Here is a 20150-nt window from a genome sequence, read left to right as displayed (position 1 = left end):
TGTGTCTTGCATGAGAAAATTGTGTATTGTGTATTGAAAAGAACCTTAATGTAAGCAAAACCAAAAGAATGTTGGCCCACAGATAGCGATGTCCGAAACGTATTTTATAGAAACTTTATCTCCTATAAAGCAACTAATACAGTACTGTACATAATCGGTGTATAGTAACATTATGTATTAAACAAGAATTGTACAGTTCTTGTATCTCATGTTACAGGGTAGTGCAGCTTCCTCTTGATCGCTGATCACAACAACAGATATAAGTGAGAACTTTCTTGCAACATAAATAATGGTTTTTGAGTTGAACCCATGAGTGTACCATATTGCTCAACATGTACGAGTTACCTGTTAACCCCGTTCTTGTCGCTATCTTCACTATCTTTCTGGTGACATTTGTGAATGTATGCTACCCATTCTAAAGACACACTGTCTCGTCCCATTTTAATCCTCGGAATATCAGGTACTTTGGACTGTTCACAATGATCCTATTTCAATGGTACCGGGGCCTTGGCTCTCCCGATGGACTGGGGCTGTCGCCGAGTACCACTGGGTCATGGGAAACCGACCCAAATATGTTCATAATCTACACAAGAAATACGGTTAGTGTTCTTTCCATGTCTTTAATGCCCTTGGCTCATAATAAATCATTCATCTTTTCATAGGCCCGATTGTACGGGTGGCGCCTGACGAGATCGATATCTGCGACATCAATGTTGTCCATGACATGTATAAGTCCGGCAGCGGGTTCCTTAAATCTGCCTGGTACGACAAATTGACAATCAACGGAGTCAAAAATATTTTTAGTGTCAGAGACCCAAAGGCTCATAGCATCCGGCGACGCCTACTCTCCTCGCCCATGTCAGACGCATCCCTCCAGTCAATGCAACCAACGATAGATGTGAACATCCAACTCGCTATACGACAGATGCGACACGAGATGAAGTCACGGGGGTCGATAGACATATTCAAGTGGTGGTATTTTATGTCTACGGATCTTATTGGGCAGTTAACCTTTGGTCACACATTTCAGTTGCTTGAACGCGGTCAGGTAAGATTTATATGTTCTCCCTTCTTCTTCTCCTTTTCCTTTGCCTTCTCCTTTCCTTTGCCCTATTTTGCTTGTTCCCTCTAAGCCTAGTGTTGACATAAATCATCCAGTCCTAAAGCTAACTCTTGTGTAGAAGAATCAGCTAGCAGCCGACTTAGAGACCCTTCCTCGCTTGGGTATGATCGGATCGGCCTTCCCCATGTTACTTCAACTCGCAGGCATATTACCCTTGCCTTATTTTCGGAATGCAATGAAAGCCGGTCAACGGATCGCAGAGTATGCGGATCAATCACTCCTGGCTTATAAAACGTCAGTCACCCGGGACGCCGCCAATCCAAAGCCTACCCTTTTTACCAAGTTATTCCATGCGGGCTCGGATCAACTATCGGACATAGACCTTGGAAGTGAAGCACAGGGGTATATAGTTGGTGGTAGTGACAATACAGCCATTACACTAACATACCTCGTGTGGGCGGTTTGCCGAGATGCAAAGATCAAAAGTGGTTTGCTACTAGAGTTGAACACCCTTCCGGAAACTTTCGGTGATGATGACCTCAAGAAACTACCATTTTTGAACAATGTCGTACGGGAGACCCTGCGTTTATATGCCACAAATCCGTCCAGCAGGCCTCGAAATCCCCCAGGTCCTGGGGCGAATCTCTGTGGATACTGGATTCCAAGTAGTGTGACGGTATCTACGCAGGCTTATAGTCTCCATCGAGATCCTCATATATTCCCTCATCCCGAAAGGTGTGTATCCCCAGAGCCCGTGCGAATTTGAGATCATGGTATTATCGTTGCTTTGGCACTGACGAATTGCGCGAAAGGTTCGACCCCTGGCGTTGGACCTCAACAACGAAAGAGATGACACATGCCTTTATGCCCTTTGGCGGGGGTTCTCGGAGTAAGCACCTTTTTTTTTTCTCCAACTACAACATATACTTACCATACTTGTATAGTCTGTTTGGGTCTACATCTGGCTCTCAGAGAAATTCGCCTCGGTGCTGCGCATTTCTTTCGTTCCTTCCCCGACGCAAAGATTTCAACTCAGGAGAACATGAGCGACTCTGATATGGAACAAATCTGCTACTTCATTATGTCGCCATATGGGAAACGATGCCTAGTAGAAGCTACAATATAGGTTAAATTTCCTATATTTTCTGAATAGAGCATTCTTCGTGGAAGTGCGCAGCGTTTCCAAATTTCCACTCATGATATCTCCCTGCCGCAAGCTAAACCGAGTTACTAGAAGTTTGATATGTTGTGATACGTCAAGAGAGGTCTCGTGCGGCGTAGTATCTGACGATTGCCGTAGAAGAAAGGGTGCGGATAAGGATTGCTATAAGCAAAGTTGTTACGACCAGCGTATTCTGTGAATTATGGCGGTGAAACTACTCTACATTTCGGCTATTTATACCACCAGGCCTATCTACTCGCTGTGTCTGTAAGTGGTCATAATAGGAATATTCATGTATGGCTATATGTCTGAATGAGTGGAAGCATGTGTATAGGATGAACGCTCTTGTCGATATTCTCAATGGATACACATACAATTAGAGAAGGAAAATAGTAAAATGTAAAACAGGACTTCACATCGACCATAGACCCGCGGGGTAAGTATATTACTTGGTAAATCGCTGTCTCCCAGTCTGTTATATCATTAGCCCCTCCGCCATACATTAGTGCCATTGATATAGGTTACAAACCCATATAACGAAAGCTTACGTCGATCCAATTTTTTAATATCCCTCCGAGTTATGCGGGACTTTAGCATTCATCTCAAATACCCATTCACTATTCTAGGCGGCAGCTCTTTGAGCTACTTATTCGCCCTATCCACCCTTTCCTCTCTTTTCTTTGTAGTTTTTTGTCTCTCGCAGGTCCAATCGAAAGCCAGATTATTACAACACCGGCAACGTCTGGGATTCTGATCCTACGATGTACTATCGGATCAGAATCAGGGCACAATGGTCAAGAAGGCAGCCCGACAAGCCAGCGGGGCTGTTTTTACTGTAAAAGTCCTTTTCAACTTGAATATCTATACTACATTTGATCCCGAGGATAAGGAATTTATCCGAAAAGTTCTGGTTAACTACAGGCGATTGGTTAAAAGATCTAAACCCTAAATACAATCGAGAATACCTGCAGTGGAAACCGCAACAGGGTACATGGGAATGGAAAATATTTACAGAGGCAAGCAAGCATCTCGCCAGCTTGATGAGTATAATAATGTCAGGAATCTTAGATTCACAGATGCCTTTGAAGTAGGGGAGGAATGCGGCCGTTTAGACGCTCCCACAATACCCGACGAAAGTAAAGAGTTCGCGGGCAAGGTCTTACCTTATAGCCGCCACTGGTAAACTTGATGCGGTGCACTGGTATATCGAATTAGGCCCATCACTAGCGGGAAAAGGGCGTTCTCAGTTGCTGCTCTATCTGTTAATGGCATGAAATCTGCAGTGATAGTATCGATTATATTTCTGTGAAAGTCTCTCAGGGCAAGTCAAGCGACATACTATCGGCAAGAACAGATGTGGACAGCAAGAAAAAGTTTGCCTACATGATCCATGTAATCCAGAAGATCTAGCAGAATATGAGAGCGTCACTGAGAATAGGCTTATTTGGTACCGAATACTTCAGGACTGGTTTCACTCAGACTTTATGACTGCTTCCCATATATTTTCCTACAGATACGGGCAGGCCAGTATGGATGCTATATTCGAAGAAGGTCGGCCGGCTGGACTAATTTCATCAAGGAATAGGCTGATGATATTCTCGATTGTTGACCAATTTTTCGATGTCGGTGTTGTGGTGATAGTTCCGGATCTTCCTGAAAGACCAACCAGGAATATGCTATCCAGCTGGACAGGACAGGAAGTCCGGGGATGTAAACGAGTCCATACCACCGATAACACGTCGAGCGAAGCGGGTAAATGAGTATTATCCAAATATCACTATATATAGTGAACTACAGGATATGAATGAGAGGAACATTCTTATAGCTTGCAAACTAATGATTCAGGCAAATAAAAACTCGCTACTGTTTGTTTTTCTACAGATTACAGATGGATTGGAGATACTTTTATACTGATTTACTCTGGTTCATATCAAACCCTACATTTTACGTCTAACTCCTATCTTTTCTAATCATTCCTGGGTATCAGAACTATGTAGAGTCAAAATTGTCCTGTCGTGGCTCTGGAATTAAGTACGCAAGGATTTAGAATCCAAGAGAATGCACAAAAGACACATGTTGTTGCAGACTAGTAGAATATATATATCCCGGAGGTATATTTATAATGTCAGTAGAACTCTATTCGAGCAAAAGCTGTGTTGACTGTTGTTTCAAGCGTGTACAAGAAGATATATAGTCCATGGAAACAATATATTAACGTATTTGATTCTCCTCGGGGCTATCGTACGTCGCTCAGTCCACCTGCATGAAGAATGGCGCAGCTATCCGATATTACATGGGAAGAACCATCAGCACTATCAAGTTGGTTCAGTCTATCTTACTGCACCAGCAGAATTTACTACCAACTCATATCTATCGTATGTATATTCATAATGTTTGATCAACCAATTGCAGGAAGGGCCTCAAAGATTGCAGAGTGATGATAACATACACATAGCATGTGGATATTTGTCACAGGAAACAAACCGACTATGTCGATGTGTCTGCAGTCCGACTCTAGGGGGGTAAATCAGCTCAAGAATGGTCTTCTAAGCGTATCAAAGCGCCGTAGTAGTACTACGTGAGGCAAAAAGAAAAAAATTAGTTAGAAAACTAAAAAAAGTTAACCGTCCAGGATGAGGATCGAACTCATAACCTCCTGATTAACAGTCAGACGCGCTAACCAATTGCGCCACCCAGACGATCTTATAGTCTGTGCTTTTTTATTAAGTATATCAAGCATAAACTCTAGACTAGCTTTAACAAAATCCAGCCGCCAACTAGCCAAATACAGCAATCTATCGCTACTAGGTAAGGTTACTAGGTACAAGAATCAATGTGCTGAAATACAGTAAGATCCGTTTGTACACTAGTATAGGAAGTGAATTAAAGGGAAGCCCCGAGCTGTGTTAGGTTAATTGTTGTATAGCCGAGAATGAAGCGAGCATCCACGAGCCCAAGATGCTATTGCCCGAGCCAGTTTTTGTATGAATGAGAATACGGCGAACCCGACTATTCACCACCATCTTGAATCTGAGTTTCAACCCTTTGCGTGTGGGTGACTTTTTTAATGCCCCTCTACCTTACCCGACTTTTGCGGAGATCATTGCAAAGCTACCTAATCTGTATCCTCTGTAGGTTATAATCCTGGCTTAACTTGCCGAGGATAACCTGATTTGTATTTTACGCTTATAGTTTGCCACCTATAAAATATTTAATTTTATCCTTTATCAACAACTCGTCTGGGTGGCGCAATTGGTTAGCGCGTCTGACTGTTAATCAGGAGGTTATGAGTTCGATCCTCATCCTGGACGGTTAAATTTTTTTCTTCATGCTAGAAACATATCAATTTCTTTTTTTAAATATAAGTTGAACTTTAATGTCAACATTATCTGGAAGCTTGCTCCCAAAGAGTTCGGTCTAACATATTTGTGCATACTGAATCCGTCCCAAGATCCTCGCACACTCCGTTATGATATCATTTCCAGATACCATCTCATCTCTGCGGCTTTAGCAGTTGTACGCGATCTATATATATGTAGGAGGTAGGAAGTAGAGTCAATTGTTCTACTAATACTTCAGCGGTACGGCTAGGAGGATATGATTGTTCGCTGCACTAGAGGTACTGTACGTTAGGCAGATCGTGTTCATGTTTACTCGATGTAACCAATTGTCCTAAAACGGAGTTAAAGTTTAGTCGGGTCTACATCCGAAGGTATGCGGACGGTTATTGCTTATCAATGTCCAAGCCGAGGGCCGAGTACGAAACATGTCCAATTGTTGGGACGGATTATTCACTCCTTGCCTCTTTATTATTTGTCTACTAGTACCCCTTCATGAACTTCCCTTCCTTCTTTCCATATCCCTCCTCTTTCCAGCTCATTCGCCTTTCTCGCCAAGTCCCTAGCTTTGTGCGAGACTACAAGCCATTCTCCTCATTTACCCCCGGCGCCTAACCCCAGATTTCCCCGCACCGTTATCATGCCGGTCTCCTCACAGTATCCGCCGGTTGACATTCCCAATGTCGACCTTTGGACATTTCTATTCGAACGCAAGGATAGGACCTTTCCAGATGACAACAGTATGCCCGCCCCTCTTTGGCTAATTTTGTGAATTCGGAAGCTAACGTATCTCGCCAGTCATTTACCAGGATGCCGACACACAACGATTCTACACCTACAAAACCTTGAAAGATGCAGCGCTTGCCTTTGGTCACGGATTGAAGGCCATTTATGACTGGCGCAAAGGGGATGTTTTGGCGTTGTTCACTCCCAACAGCATTGACACCCCGGTGGTGATGTGGGGTGCTCATTGGGCTGGAGGCGTCGTATCCCCGGCAAACCCAGCCTACACGACCGAAGAACTGGCATTCCAGCTGAAGAACTCGGGAGCGAAAGCTGTAATCACGCAGGTTCCCCAGCTATCGGTAGTAAGAGAGGCCGCCAAGAAAGCCAACATCCCCGAGGACCGCATCATCCTCATTGGAGACCAGCGCGACCCAGAAGCCAGGGTCAAACATTTTACGTCTATCCGAAACATTTCGGGGGCAACCAGATATCGTAAAACCAAGATCAATCCGGATAAGGACCTGTCATTCCTGGTTTATTCTTCGGGTACCACTGGTGTTCCTAAGGGTGTCATGCTTTCCCATAGGAATATCGTCGCCAACTCTCTTCAGTTGGCTGCTGGAGAGGCTGGTCATCTGACTTGGAATGGCGGCGCTGACGGAAAAGGAGACCGGGTACTAGCGTTTCTGCCATTCTTTCATATTTATGGTAGGTTCAGCCACTGATTGGATATATATATATATATATATATTTCTTCGAATACTAACCGAGTTACTAGGCTTGACCTGTCTCGTGCACCAGACATTATACCAAGGTTACAGGCTTGTGGTGATGGAAAGATTTGATATTGAAAAATGGTGTGCTCATGTGCAAAACTACCGCATTACGTTTAGCTACGTCGTGCCCCCGGTCGTTTTGTTGTTGAGCAAACACCCCATAGTCGACAAGTATGACCTCTCCAGTCTCCGCATGATGAACTCGGGTGCCGCCCCTCTCACGCACGAGCTTGTGGAGGCCGTGTATGCACGAATCAAATGTGGTATCAAGCAAGGCTACGGCCTCAGCGAGACCAGCCCTACCACTCACACCCAACCATGGGAGGAATGGCGCACAAGCATCGGATCTGTTGGCAAACTATTGCCAAACATGGAGGCCAAATACATGACCATGCCTGAGGATGAATCGGAGCCGCGCGAGGTTGCAGCAGGCGAGGTAGGCGAGCTGTACATGAAGGGCCCCAACATCTTCCAAGGATACCACAACAACCCAGCCGCAACCGCCGAATGTCTTACCGACGGATGGTTCCGCACCGGAGACGTAGGCTATCAAGACAAGAACGGAAATTTCTACATCACGGACCGTGTCAAAGAGCTCATTAAGTATAAGGGCTTTCAGGTGGCTCCAGCAGAGCTGGAAGGTATTCTTGTGGACCACGAGGCGATCGACGATGTCGCCGTTATCGGTATTGAAAGTGAGGCTCACGGCACTGAGGTACCGCTCGCCTTTGTTGTGCGGAGTGCGAAGAGCAAAGCTTCAGGCGCCAGCGCAGAACAAGAGGCTGCCAATATCATCAAATGGCTGGATGGCAAGGTCGCGTACCACAAGCGACTACGTGGCGGAGTACGCTTTGTGGACGCAATCCCCAAGAGCGTGAGCGGAAAGATTCTGCGCAGGGTTCTCAAGAAGCAAGCCAAGGAGGAGGCAGCGGCACCTAAGGCCAAGCTGTAATCCGGATAGATCCAGTTGTGGTATGAGTGGTTATGATGTATATACCATTTCTTGCATATCTCGTATATAGTTAGCGACCAAGAAATTATTAGCCTAACTGGATATGAGCTGAAGCTTCGATGAAGAAAGTAGGGTATCTTGTCTTGTGTAAATTGTCAATGATGGTATGGGTGGCGGTAATCGATATTGTCATCTACTAGTATTAAATAGCATTATGCATGTCTCTTTCACGGGAAAAACCGCTTCACCATTGCATCCACGTCCTCCCCCTCAACGACATCCACCTTCTCCCTAACCACCCGTTCCACGGCGTCATCAATCGGCTCATCACCGTTGATCAAATCATACCAACCGTTTGTATCAGAACGAGCAAGCAGCCGATCCGCCACAATCGCCACATCCTCCCTGGTCACATTGCCTCGCCCCTCTGTCTTACCAAACTGCACCTTCCCAGTGGCCGGCTCATCAGTCAGAGTACCTGGGCGCAGACAAATGGCCTGGAAGGGCGAGGACTGGCTCTGCTTACGCCGAGCGGCAAACGCAGTCAGGTACTCGTCCGCCTCCAGCTTAGCCTTCGCATACGCAGGAAGAACATTGTAGAATACGTTCTGGATAGCCTCCCAACCCTCATCAGACATCCAGCTAGGCCGGACCCGCCGACTACCAAGCCAGGAGACGAGGAGGAACTTGGTCACACGGGGTGAAGCAAACGAGGCAGAGATGAAGTGTTTGGCGGCGCGTTCGTCAATGGCAAACGTCCGTTCGGGGCCACCTTTACCGCCGGCGCCTTTTGTTTGCACATTAGCCTCGGAACTTGTAAATAATATACTACACCATATTTTCTGGAGAATATCAAGCGGGGTAGGTTGAACATCTTTCGCATACCGGCTGACCATACTACATAATCTGGAGACACAGTATCGATGACCTTCTTTGCGTCTTCGTCACTCTTGATATCGTCCAGACTGGAAATGAGGACGTTCAGTTTGCCCTTTGTGCCTTTGCCTCGCGCGAGAATCTCATTCTCATGTTCTGGATTGCGGATCACGCTGGTGACATTCCAGCCACGGTTGAGAAGAAGTGGGGTTAAATGGAGGGCAACTTTGCCGTGGCCGCCTAGGAGAAGGACTTGCATTGTGGTTTCTGCTCGTATTTCCTGTCGTTTCGTACAATATCTTCAAGCAATACAGTATCAAGATGATAATCGTGAGGTGTTTATTGTTGGTGAGGGGCAGCACCACCTCGGTGCCTCAGGCTAGTTATTGTAGATGCATTAATAATGATGTCGTCATTTCAAGATGAATGCCTCAGGTATCGAGGACGCAATGTCTCAGTTGCCAAGGGATAAAATCATAATAGATGGTCAATATTGATTGATCTCCTGATGTCCCCCATACATCTGTCTGTGTCTCCCCGCGTCAATTCAGGTGAGACTTATTGCTTCCTATCCCTTGACGATTCCATCTTTCTTCACTATTACCCAGGTATCAGAGTTCGACTCCGTAGCATTTTCCCAATAGTTCATCACCCTTTCCTCCGAGTTTACCTTTTTCGAATTCAAACAAAAGCCTTGTTATTGTTAAACCTTGCAAAAAATACAGCAAAAAAAAAAAAAAAAAGGCAACTAAAAAGCCTTCACGCAGTCAAAGAAAGGATAAAATCAAAATCAAAATCAAAATAGAAAAATAAAATGAATTCTCTCAACTTTACAATCTGGTTTAATTATTGATCTCTCGTATCCCACAACCACCTAATCTGAAACACCGAGCTTCGGTTATTGACCGGGGAAAGCAGGACCGCACATCCAAAGTTTGATCTCACCGTCGAATATTGATCTGATTCTTCTAGCTGAGTGGGGGATAAAAGTCCCCATCGCGCATTTTTATTATGGGCGGGGGAACAGGAAAATTGGAAAGAGTTCTAGACTTCTTATTTTCTTAATTTTTCATTGCATTGCTCATTAAACTTTGTAAGTAAGTAGTTTACTCCGATGGTCTTGGGAAGCAAAATAGATTAAAATGTGATTTCTGGAAACTTGTCGATTCTCAGCGAATGTCAGCAAATGTCACTGGTTATTTTTATTTGTATTATTTATTATTTTTTTTTTCTGATTTAATTAATCCAAGGTTTGAAGGATGGTGATATGGATCCCCTCCCCCTCTTCTCCGATCTTGAGTCTCTATCTGGATATTCTACGATTCTTCCGTCTCGATCTTGGTGCTTTCTTTCCGTGTTAGTCTAATTGTTAGGATATGCCAATGTGGTTGCTCTTAACCGGGGTTGTGGCTGACCTGAGTTATGGAGTAAGGCGGATTTGAACAATTGTCCTGGATAGGTACTAGTCACTAGTACTTGGTATTGTATGTATGTTATGTATTGAATGAGGTAATACAGGCACCAGTTTTAGGGCTACCCAGTGGTTTTCATGGGGGCTGCCTTGACCCCTTCGAGTCTAGTCAGGGGCATCCACCACAGAAATTTTGGTCCGCGAAAGGGATGGGGGGTTTTAGTGTGTTTTTGGGGGATCGTATTGGCTGAGGTTCATTGAATAGGTTGAAGCTAACTACCTATCTACTGGCGTGCCGTATATCGGCACATTAGGTACTTCGAGAACTTTGGAATACCTACTACCACTTTTTCAACTATTCTTGTGGTGTGTAATAACTGCCGGGACTAAAGGACCAGGATATATCCACCTGGTGCAGCAAGATGCTGTATTTCATCGAGGCGGTATGTATAAGCTAAATTTCTTAAGCAGCATGTTAAACATAATCGGTCGAGGGGATGCAACTTCCCCCCCCCCCCCCAAAACGAAATCACCGCTACTGTGCTGTATTGCACTAAGGATGTAGGTACGGTGGTATATAGCCTCACGGCCTTCACCGTCTGTTTCAACGGCACGTTCTTGAAGGTGGCCCCGTGGTGGTGAGGCTTGGTTTATTCATGATCTAAAGGATTACTTTAAGAGGCGGTAAGCTTGGAATAACCTAGGGCCAAGAGAGCAGAACTAGAACTGTTAGGTGCTCCGTGACAGCCCGAGACTACCCATGACAGGCGAACTACTAAGGTTTAGTCGGTATACGTATTTTGATTAGGGGCATGTCTTTCTAAATTTATCGCTATCATGACTGGTTCAGCAATTCGTGTTGCTTAGAGATTAATCTTGCGACATTGTCGCTCACATAGTACATGCATATGTTTGCTTACGGTTACTTGCTTCCCCTCTTTTCAAGACAATGGCTTTTTCAAGGATACATGACGCTCGTGCGGCAAGCTCCACCATGATCTTTGACAGTTCCGTCCCCAGCCACAGGAAAGGCGCGATATGCATAAACACTACCATGGGTGCCGGGTGAAGCAGGATGAAACAATACCTGGCGCTGATCTACTGTACCTCGGGTATGACGCTATATACATATCCATGACCCGATAAACCCCCCCTCCCCTCCAACCGAATACCTATATCCCGAGCACGTGAGACATCAATGGCACCATCATAAGTCGATCATGTTAAGTGTTTATTTATTTATGTTGCTTTGACATCGGTCCGACCCATGTAAATATCTCATATCGCAACCTACCAGACGCCTATTATCCCGGTAGGGCTCGGAAATCGATACCCGTCTCGCTACACAGACAGGGATGGGCTGCATCCGTTGTTACATCCAGCCACCGAAAACAATCCGGAAAGTATCCCTTGACTGCTGCGGTGTTGACAAGCCTTAGTCAAGAATGGCTGGAATAGACGAGAATTCTGCTGTCTGATTGTGCCAGGCCAATGGAATGCACATGTGTTTTGTTGGGAAGGGGGCGGGGAATGGCATGACAGAACTTGATGCGGTCGGTTTGAGGGGTACGTACGGAGAACTACATGCATATCCTCCTGTCAGATGGACATTATGCTATGCTGAGTAGCTTTGACTTTGGGAACCACTGTGGACGGCCATGGCGGGTGACCTTGCCTAATCTCGCATAATCTTCCTTAGTATCAGAGTGGAGGCATTTGAAATTACTATCGAGCCTAGTTCTCACGTAGATACCGGTGATAGGTTTTATGAAGTACTAGAGCCTGGAGAATGAGGTTGACAGAAGGCAGAAAAAAAGTGAGAAAGTATGTTGTGTTTCGTCTCTCAGGACAGTTTGATCGACCTTAGCTTGTATGGGCGATGGCCTTCTTGTCATACTCGGCATGTTTCGCAGTGTCACAGGCACAACTGTGGGCTAGAGGAGAGCCACCAAAGCGAGATAGATTAATCGCGTATATAAATAGAGAGGCTCATAGATCTGCTGTATTATGCTTATCCTGCTGGGTATATCGTTTTCCAGATAGATTAGCTCTGCGGTATGAAAGCTGACGAAACATCCCGGAAAAAGAAAAAAAAGCAAAGAAGCAGTAAGACACGCATTGACCAATAATATATGACAATAGTATAGAGTCGATTGTACCTGTATAGAATATGTACTATTAGGTGGGTAGAGTGAAACCGGATCCATGATTTCAAAAGCCAGGCAGTGCGCGATTAAGCTAATCGTCTTAGCTGCATGTTGATTCTGCAACCATCATTTCATCGCCCACAAATCACCCCTCAGATAAGCGGAGGGGCCATATTATCGACGTAGTACGATTCATTTCAAGAATGACACCTAATGAGGTTTCCTGGATCTCTGTTGGTCGGTGCTATAATAGCTGAATTAGGTGTCTGTCCGACGTTGAACTGGTAGGACAGAAGACTCCATATTCTTGTGTGATGAGGGTTGAGTTCATCACGGCTAATTCTCTTTAGGTAATCTCAACGGCTGCCAGTTAGTTAACTACTCCGTATTTCAGCAGAGTGACTGTTGTGACTGTTTCCTGTCACTACTACTAGTGCGTAAAGTCCACTGGTACTAGTCAAGGCTTGGTTAGTGAAGAAAAGCCTCTTCCCCTGCCAACGATTACTCCGTAATATCCCTCTTGCCCCGGCCCACCGGTAAGTACGGGTCAAATCTCCATAATTTTTTTTTTATTTTTATTTATTTATTTATTTTCCCTTTTTTAATTTTTTTTTCTCTCCTTTGGTTCTTTGCTTTTTCGCTGACTCAAGTCTTTCTTGGCTGTCTAATACTTTCCAATCCTTTCTTGCTGATGTGGCTTGTCGATGACCCTAGGGCTGTTACTGTAATAAGGTACACCGGTTGGTTTCGTGGAGTCTGGTGGGTGTCACGACTCGATTTGGAAATTTGCCGTCTTCAAGGGCTTTTAGATAAAAAGCCCTTCCATGGCTGTAGGCGACTTGGCTTGTAGAATTGGGACGTTATTGATTTCCCCATACACCAGCGATCCTTCCTATATTTGGGTTGAATTTACTAGAAAGAGCCAACGCACAACAGCAATATCTTTCAGCTTGAGGATTCATTGTCGCGAACCTCGAACCAGATCGAATCCGATATAGTATGGATAGTACTTCATACAAGCCCCGAGCTTCCCGGTCCTTAGTTACCTTTAACTGCTCGCATAATCTCGTGTCGCCCAGGATCGTAAGCCGGAGATTAACACCGGGTATTTCTGTAGGTATTGCGCTTACACGCTATCAAAACAAAGAAGGTGCTCCGATATACTCTGACTATCCAACTAAGTTCCCGCTTCCAATGTACCCCATACTTGGAAGTAAAAAAAAAAAAAAAAAAAAAAAAGATAGAAAGGTGGAATGCATATGTCAAGATGACGTCTTCCATTACCTACACAAAACTTGATTGCAAGTACAATGAGGCTTGCAAGATTCATTTAGTGATGGAGAAAGAGAAAGAACCCATGCATTAGCCAGGCTTCGATCCTAACATTAATCAAGTAATGATGAGACACGGCAATGAGATGATCGTCCCCGCTCGTCCAAATTTCCGGAACCCATTTAGCGCTAGGAGCGTATCATCAAGGCGACAGGTCATAATTATTGAAACCATTGATGAATTATCTCGCTAGAACTCAGCTGATCGACTCAGTCTATCCGTTGCACCTCCTTTCTTCCCATGTAGGACTCTCTAACGTACTCCCTTGAAGGGGTTGTATATTGATAATTGATCGACCGCAAGCGAGCACCCCTCCTTCCTTTGGACACTCTCCGCCTTGGGCAGGCCCTACGGAGTATACCAACCGATTCCATGGTCCTGTGAACGCCAACGGCATCTTGTGGCTCAGACCTTAGCCCAGATCGATCCACATTCCGTGATACGAGAGATCGAACTACCTACACTAACAGATGGAAGACACGAGCATTGTAATTCGCTTGATCTCGAGCATAAGTCTAATAACTAGGAAGGAAGGAAGGAAGGTCACAACAAAGGAGCAACTTAAGATAGGTATTTACTTAGACTACTACGGCGTGACTGCACAGAAGTAAGTATATATCAAACCAGGGCTTGTCCTAGGCTTGTGTCACCAGGACTCCCTTCACAACCATACCGAGCTACTAGTAGTAGTAGTAGTAGTAGTAGTAGTAGTAGTAGTAGTAGTACAGTATGGTACCCGAAATGATCCTGGTCCCTACTGCTGGATCCGATTCGTGGTTCGCCAGTGGGGCCTGCAAGGGGCATTGGGTCCGAGGTACCGTACGGTAACCGAACGACAACCGTGGTTTCTATGACAGTTTATTATTTATCGGTTTTATTTTTTACCCTGACTATACTCGAGAGGGGTTAAAGAGAAATCCTCACCATTTTCTGAATATCGACGTATCGAAGGTGGCAATATCATCAGTTCTCCATTGTTCCCTTTCTTTTTTCTTCGTTGGTGTATGGATTTATCGCTACATAATCATTGGAGACCGGGCAGGATCCTCCCGACCATTAATAGTGGCATTAATTAAATATCATCAGAATTAAAAGTGTCGATCGTCTTTCAAGAGTTTACTGGCGGCCCCATTGGATCCAATAATTCGAACCACTTCGTTCGCTCTGGACTGTTCCTCTGAGTAAGTAGGTAAGTTAAGTAAGTACTGTACGGAGTAAGTTACTAGTAATACTCCACTGGGACTGGTCTAAGGCACCAGTTCCCGACTCAGCTGTCCTCCGTACAGCTCATGTCCTTGTCCCAATTAAAAAAAAAATAATAATGATAATAATAATAATAAAAAAAAAATCGAAATCGAAAAACCAAAAATTATAATAATAATAAAAAAAAAAGAAAAAAAAGAATAGAGACACACTCCCCCGACGATCGAATCCAGATCCCTTCTTTTCCATCCATTCATTAGCTTTATTTTTCTTTCCTCTCGCGTCGCCTTTTTCCTCTTTTTCGAGGCCACATTGTCCTTCGTTTCCCACAGTTGGTCCTTCTAGATTGTTCAACATTCTGTTTAACACCTTAGTTGGTGGTTCCGCTCTCTACATACCCAGCCATTCATTCTCAACGACGGCAAGCATTCGTTCTTCGGACGTCAACTCAAATCTAATTTGGCATTCCGCGCCAGCTCGTCTATACTGCAGCCACATTCCACCATTTCATGCAGACGCTTGGTGTCTCCAACCCGACTGATATTATCTGATATCTTAAGGCCAGCCTCTCGCACTCTTGATCAATTCCTTGTCAACTCTGCAAGTCACGCCCACTATTGGCATTTCGTTGTCGAACCACGCCGCGGTTCCTTGGCGCTCTGCGGAGCAGCTTCGTCACTCAAGGGGATGAGCCCATGACCTGAACGCTTTGATACTCCCACTCGTTCTATCCGGCGGATTGATCTACATTATAAAGCCGCTCGTTTGTCGCTTGCCGTTTGTGAACGTTCGGACCACTCGTGTTTCGGCCTTTATCAGTAAGTCGCCGAATCTGATTGATCGATTCATGCAACCCTCTTGGGGCGACGGCCTATCGTTGCTAGTGACATATGATTCTGACTCGTAAGATTCACCGAGTAGCAGCAGAATACATGCGCCGATCTGATCTGTAACCCCTTTACGTGGCAGTTCTCCAAGAACCATCGATACTACATTTGGTCGACCGTCTATGCAACTGCCCATCCCATCAGCTTCGAATTACCCTTAGTTTCGCATTGTCCCCTCAACAAACATCGCCATGAATCGATTCCGCAAGACCAAGAAGGAGAAGACGAAGGAGGATGCGGAAGCTATTGAAAACACCCACAACTTACTCACCTCTAAGTTGTCTAAACGAAGCAAAAAGGATGAGCCCGAGGAAAAGCCCGAACTCGACCTATCGAATGCCTTGCCGTCGAACGATGACTTCCGCACAAGCCTACTCATGCCAAAATTATCGGCGCGGTTTAGCATGTTGAGAGAACAAGACGACCCGGCCTCACTTATCGGCAAGGCATGTGACGATAGTGTCTTGTTTCCTAAGCGCGCCTCCCGATTGAATCTCTTCGGCCACAACCCAAACCTGCTCACAGATATCGATGAGGTATCAACAGATGGTAGTCGGCCGTCTTTTAACCTTGGCCGTGACTCATTCGCTTCGGCGGGTGATGGTTATGGTACCGACGACGACCGCTCACAGAAAGAGAGCATTATGAGTAGAGCTCGCCGAGCTGAAGGAAACAATCTGTTTGGCGGGCGCCAAAAAGTCTACAAGATTCCCGCCAAGGCATCGTCAACTGCATCCGTCGCGACGGATGCTGGACAAATGGGAGGCCGTGCGATCTATGACCATGATTTGTCCTTGTCCGCTTTCCAACGGCTGAGGCTGAAAGAGAAGGAAGAACGTGCTGCAGCCGAGGAATTCCACCAAGATACATCTGCCGCGGAGTCAGAAGACGCTCTGTCTAGCATTTCCGCTAAGAGAACCACATTTTCCTCCACAGCTTCAGGCCCAACTGCCAATGGCCGTACGTCAACAGCAGCTAGTTCCATCGACGAGCAATCATTCGCAGGCTCGCCGTCTCAGGAGAGTCCAGCTTCATTCTCCAAACCATCCGTACCTGCGATGGCTCCAGAGCGGGGCTCCGTCAAATCACGGCGTCTATACGGCCAGGGTCTGGCACAATCTGTCCAGAATCAGCAAAATTCTACACTACATCGATTGGAGAGCCTTAGCCGTCAACGAGCAGGGACTCCGGACATGCCTCGCCTCAACCGGAGCTACTCCAGAAGCGCCACTAGCCTGCGCGATAGGATACAAAGGCTTCCGCTAGCTGAGCCGGCACTTGCCACACGCCGCCCTGCTAGTCCGGCACCGCCGTCAAGATCGCCTACGCAGCAACTTGGCGAAACCAATGTCAAACAACAGAGGCCCCAAGAAGCTCCCCAGGGTGGGCTCCCTCCACTAAGCCCTCCAGCTAGCGAACGTGAGGAAGGTGCCCCATTGATGGCTGCTTTACAGCCGGAAGACCACGGCAAAGCTACGGCCCTGGGACTGTTCAACAAGCCTAGAACCCCGTACGATGAGAGCCAGTTTAGTCAACGTCAGCTTCAGATGCACGAGGGACGGAGCACGCCGCCATTGTCGCGACCTCCACCTCCTGGACGGGCTATTTCCCATGAAAGTACTGGACGTCCTAGAGGTCTTTCGAACACAAGCTACCGGCCACGAGCTGGTTCTGCGACCTCACACTATAGTGAAGCCCAACGCCCAGGTAGTCGATCCGCTGCCCCAAGTGTCTATGAATCTCCTCGCCGAAACATCAACGGTACTTTCTTCGCCTACATGAGCCCTAGTGATTCTGAAGATGAAGAGGCCGAGGCTGTGCTTGAGTTGGCCAATGGAGTAATAGCAGACGACTTTGTGCATCCTGCTCTTCGGTCCGAAATACCACAAAAACCATTTACACCCACAAGTGAAGGAGCACAAGCAGAACAAAACCCCTTGCCTGAAGTGCGGTTTTCGGACTTGGGGGATTTGAAACCCATAGCCGAAAACGATACTACTGAAAAGACCGCCAATGACGTGAATGCCGTTCCTGAGAAGCCCGATTCTCCCACCTTGGGACCATCAGGCTTGGGCCTGAGTGGCTTAGTTCGTACCCACTTGCGGCACGACAGTGACAAATCGTCCATCTTCCCGCCGCCCTCACCTGGTCTTCCACCAAAGCTGATAGATGACGAGAAGCACAAAGAAACTCCTATGAAGGAGTCAGACACAGATGATTCTGCTTCACAGGAGCATGAAACACCCCGAAGAAATGTTGACCCGTCGGAACTTCTCAACGGCTCTTCCTGGCAAGGCGAGCTAGTGGCAAGACACAGGCGTCAAGCAAGCACCGACACCCAAAGAGAACGCGAAGAGTTCGAGAACGAACTGGCGGAAAGACGGAGAAAGGTGCAGGAGAAGTTGAAGGGCATGGCCGAATATGAAAGTAGACCAGCTAGCCCTGTATCGGGCCGCCAGACCCCTGATTATACTCAAGTCAAGCCCGGAAATGCATTTTCCCTGCTAAAGAGTAAGTCTGGAAAGCACAACTTGTTCGGTAGACAAGACCAAAGAAATCCGAAGATGCTCGGCCTAGGTAACGCTTCTACTCCAACGTTGGCATCGGATGACCAATGGCGCGAGGATGAAGAAAGGCCGTCCTTCAGCTTTGGAAAACACTCCAACTCAAGCTCTCCCCATGTTTCCTCAGAGCGTTCCATACGGTCTCGCATGTTTGGCCGCAGCAGCCAAGAAGACTCCCGCGAGTCGAGCCGTAGCCGTGGAGCATCGCCACATTCAAGTTTTAGGTCCAGGCGGGATCGCTCGACCTCTGACGCTTCTGGCCGCTCTAAGAGTCGCACTCGCCGGGAGAGAGATGATCTCGGAACTTTAGAGGAGTCTGATCCGTATGAACAGTCCGCGTTCCCTGACTTTGATCAGCGCGGCCTGACATCTGTTGCTTCATCCGCCCGCCCATCTGTGGAGGTCAATGACGCCTTTATGTACGATCGGTGCTCATCTGCTGCATCTGGAAGGTATCGCAGCGGCAGTCGATCTGGAACACCAAGCTTTGTTGAACGACCACTCCATCCGCCTGCGCTTAACCCACAGATGATCGGTGCCCCGCCGCGACCTTCACCTATTGCCCCTTACTCTGCTAATGCTACACCGCCGTTGTACGACATCTCTCCTGATCCGTCTTCTAGCTCGGCATCTACTTCGACGACCAGTCTCCCTCAGCGAGCTCCCGGGCATAACGGTGGCCTTCAGAAGCGTCCCGTGGATAAATACCAGATCTCCGAGCCCACTTTCGTGTCTACCACCTCGAACATTCCAACTGTCGGTCTCCCACCTGGAGCGAGCTTGACCAATGGCATGACAACACCTCCAGTTCCTCCTATGAACCCACGCCGTCGCCGCCAAACCACCACCCAAACCATCCTTGGTGCGATTAGAGGCGATAAGTATGAATCGCAGTACGCTCCATCTCAGTACGCCCCATCGATAGCCCCATCGACGGCCCCATCGACAGCCAATAGTGTTGTGGAAGAATATAGCACATTCTCCGACGAGGGTGAAAGACGGCCTAGGACCCGAAGCAGGCTGCGCAAAACTTCCAGCGAAGGCGGAGACCTGAACGCCAAAGCGAGACATCAGCTTATGACTGGCCCTCCACCAGCTATGCCAGCTTATCCACCACCTCAAGCCCCCATGGAGGGAGGCATGTTTTAAACAACAGTCGCATAGCGGCTATATTATCTCTCTCTATTTCTCTCTCTATTTCTCTCTCTCTCTCTCTCTCTCTCTCTCTCTCTCTTACTACTTTCCTACCTTTCTCAGGTTATCTTCCTCTCCCACTGGGTTATATGGATTACTCGACTTTTCCGATCATTCTCCTTTTTCATTTATGTCAACTTTAGATACCTTCTTTTGATTACCATTTTTGCTCATGATGATATACCAACTGCGTTATGTTGAGCGGACAGGACTGTCTTTCATTTGACTTTGATATCTGAGCCTTATTCTTTCTTTCTACCATAGCATTTCCTTATCTTCTATGCATTATTACAAAATATCTAGATAGGTCAATAAAAACTGATCTAAATGTACAATACCTTCTCCCCGTAGATATAGGACTAGCCAGTTTAGTTACCCCCTTTTTGTGTGACATTCACTTGTGATGACTAGCGCAGCTTTGAAGACTATTATTCTAAGTTCAATTACTGAGGGAGGTTTTTGGTTGTCCTTATAGAACTGGTTGCGTTTTGCATATTACTAGAGGAAAACAGAGTATGC

General features: G+C 46.4%; 4 protein-coding genes and 2 non-coding genes across 6 annotated transcripts; 4 read left to right on the top strand and 2 right to left on the bottom strand.

Annotated features, from left to right (window-relative positions):
- Positions 1-332: 332 nt before the first annotated feature.
- Positions 333-2189, top strand: BDV27DRAFT_171334 (cytochrome P450; the record flags this gene model as incomplete). Its single annotated transcript, XM_032075573.1, has 6 exons — positions 333-401; positions 461-599; positions 663-1048; positions 1182-1798; positions 1876-1952; positions 2008-2189. The coding sequence occupies 6 exons, from the start codon at positions 333-335 to the stop codon at positions 2187-2189; spliced, it is 1470 nt and encodes a 489-aa protein (XP_031928985.1).
- Positions 2190-4850: 2661 nt separating this feature from the next.
- On the bottom strand, positions 4851-4924 carry BDV27DRAFT_t77. Its single transcript has one exon. It is a non-coding gene; the product is annotated as a tRNA-Asn (tRNA).
- A 538-nt stretch (positions 4925-5462) lies between these two features.
- On the top strand, positions 5463-5536 carry BDV27DRAFT_t82. The gene has a single exon. It is a non-coding gene; the product is annotated as a tRNA-Asn (tRNA).
- Positions 5537-6099: 563 nt separating this feature from the next.
- Positions 6100-8131, top strand: BDV27DRAFT_98400 (acyl--CoA ligase). Its single transcript, XM_032078130.1, has 3 exons — positions 6100-6303; positions 6362-6997; positions 7068-8131. The coding sequence occupies exons 1-3, from the start codon at positions 6204-6206 to the stop codon at positions 8015-8017; spliced, it is 1686 nt and encodes a 561-aa protein (XP_031928984.1). The 5' UTR covers positions 6100-6203; the 3' UTR covers positions 8018-8131.
- A 113-nt stretch (positions 8132-8244) lies between these two features.
- On the bottom strand, positions 8245-9152 carry BDV27DRAFT_144060 (uncharacterized protein; the record flags this gene model as incomplete). Its single annotated transcript, XM_032070204.1, has 2 exons — positions 8245-8804; positions 8903-9152. 2 exons carry the CDS (start codon positions 9150-9152, stop codon positions 8245-8247), a joined length of 810 nt encoding a protein of 269 aa, XP_031928983.1.
- A 6599-nt stretch (positions 9153-15751) lies between these two features.
- Positions 15752-20066, top strand: BDV27DRAFT_98374 (uncharacterized protein). Its single transcript, XM_032078129.1, has 2 exons — positions 15752-15804; positions 15895-20066. The coding sequence occupies exon 2, from the start codon at positions 16065-16067 to the stop codon at positions 19584-19586; it is 3522 nt and encodes a 1173-aa protein (XP_031928982.1). The 5' UTR covers positions 15752-15804; positions 15895-16064; the 3' UTR covers positions 19587-20066.
- Positions 20067-20150: the final 84 nt, after the last annotated feature.

Source organism: Aspergillus caelatus, assembly GCF_009193585.1.
Source record: "Aspergillus caelatus strain CBS 763.97 unplaced genomic scaffold BDV27scaffold_60, whole genome shotgun sequence".
Lineage (NCBI taxonomy): Eukaryota > Fungi > Ascomycota > Eurotiomycetes > Eurotiales > Aspergillaceae > Aspergillus > Aspergillus caelatus.
The sequence above is the reverse complement of the archived record's forward strand: the minus strand, read 5'-3'. Positions and strand labels throughout refer to the sequence as shown.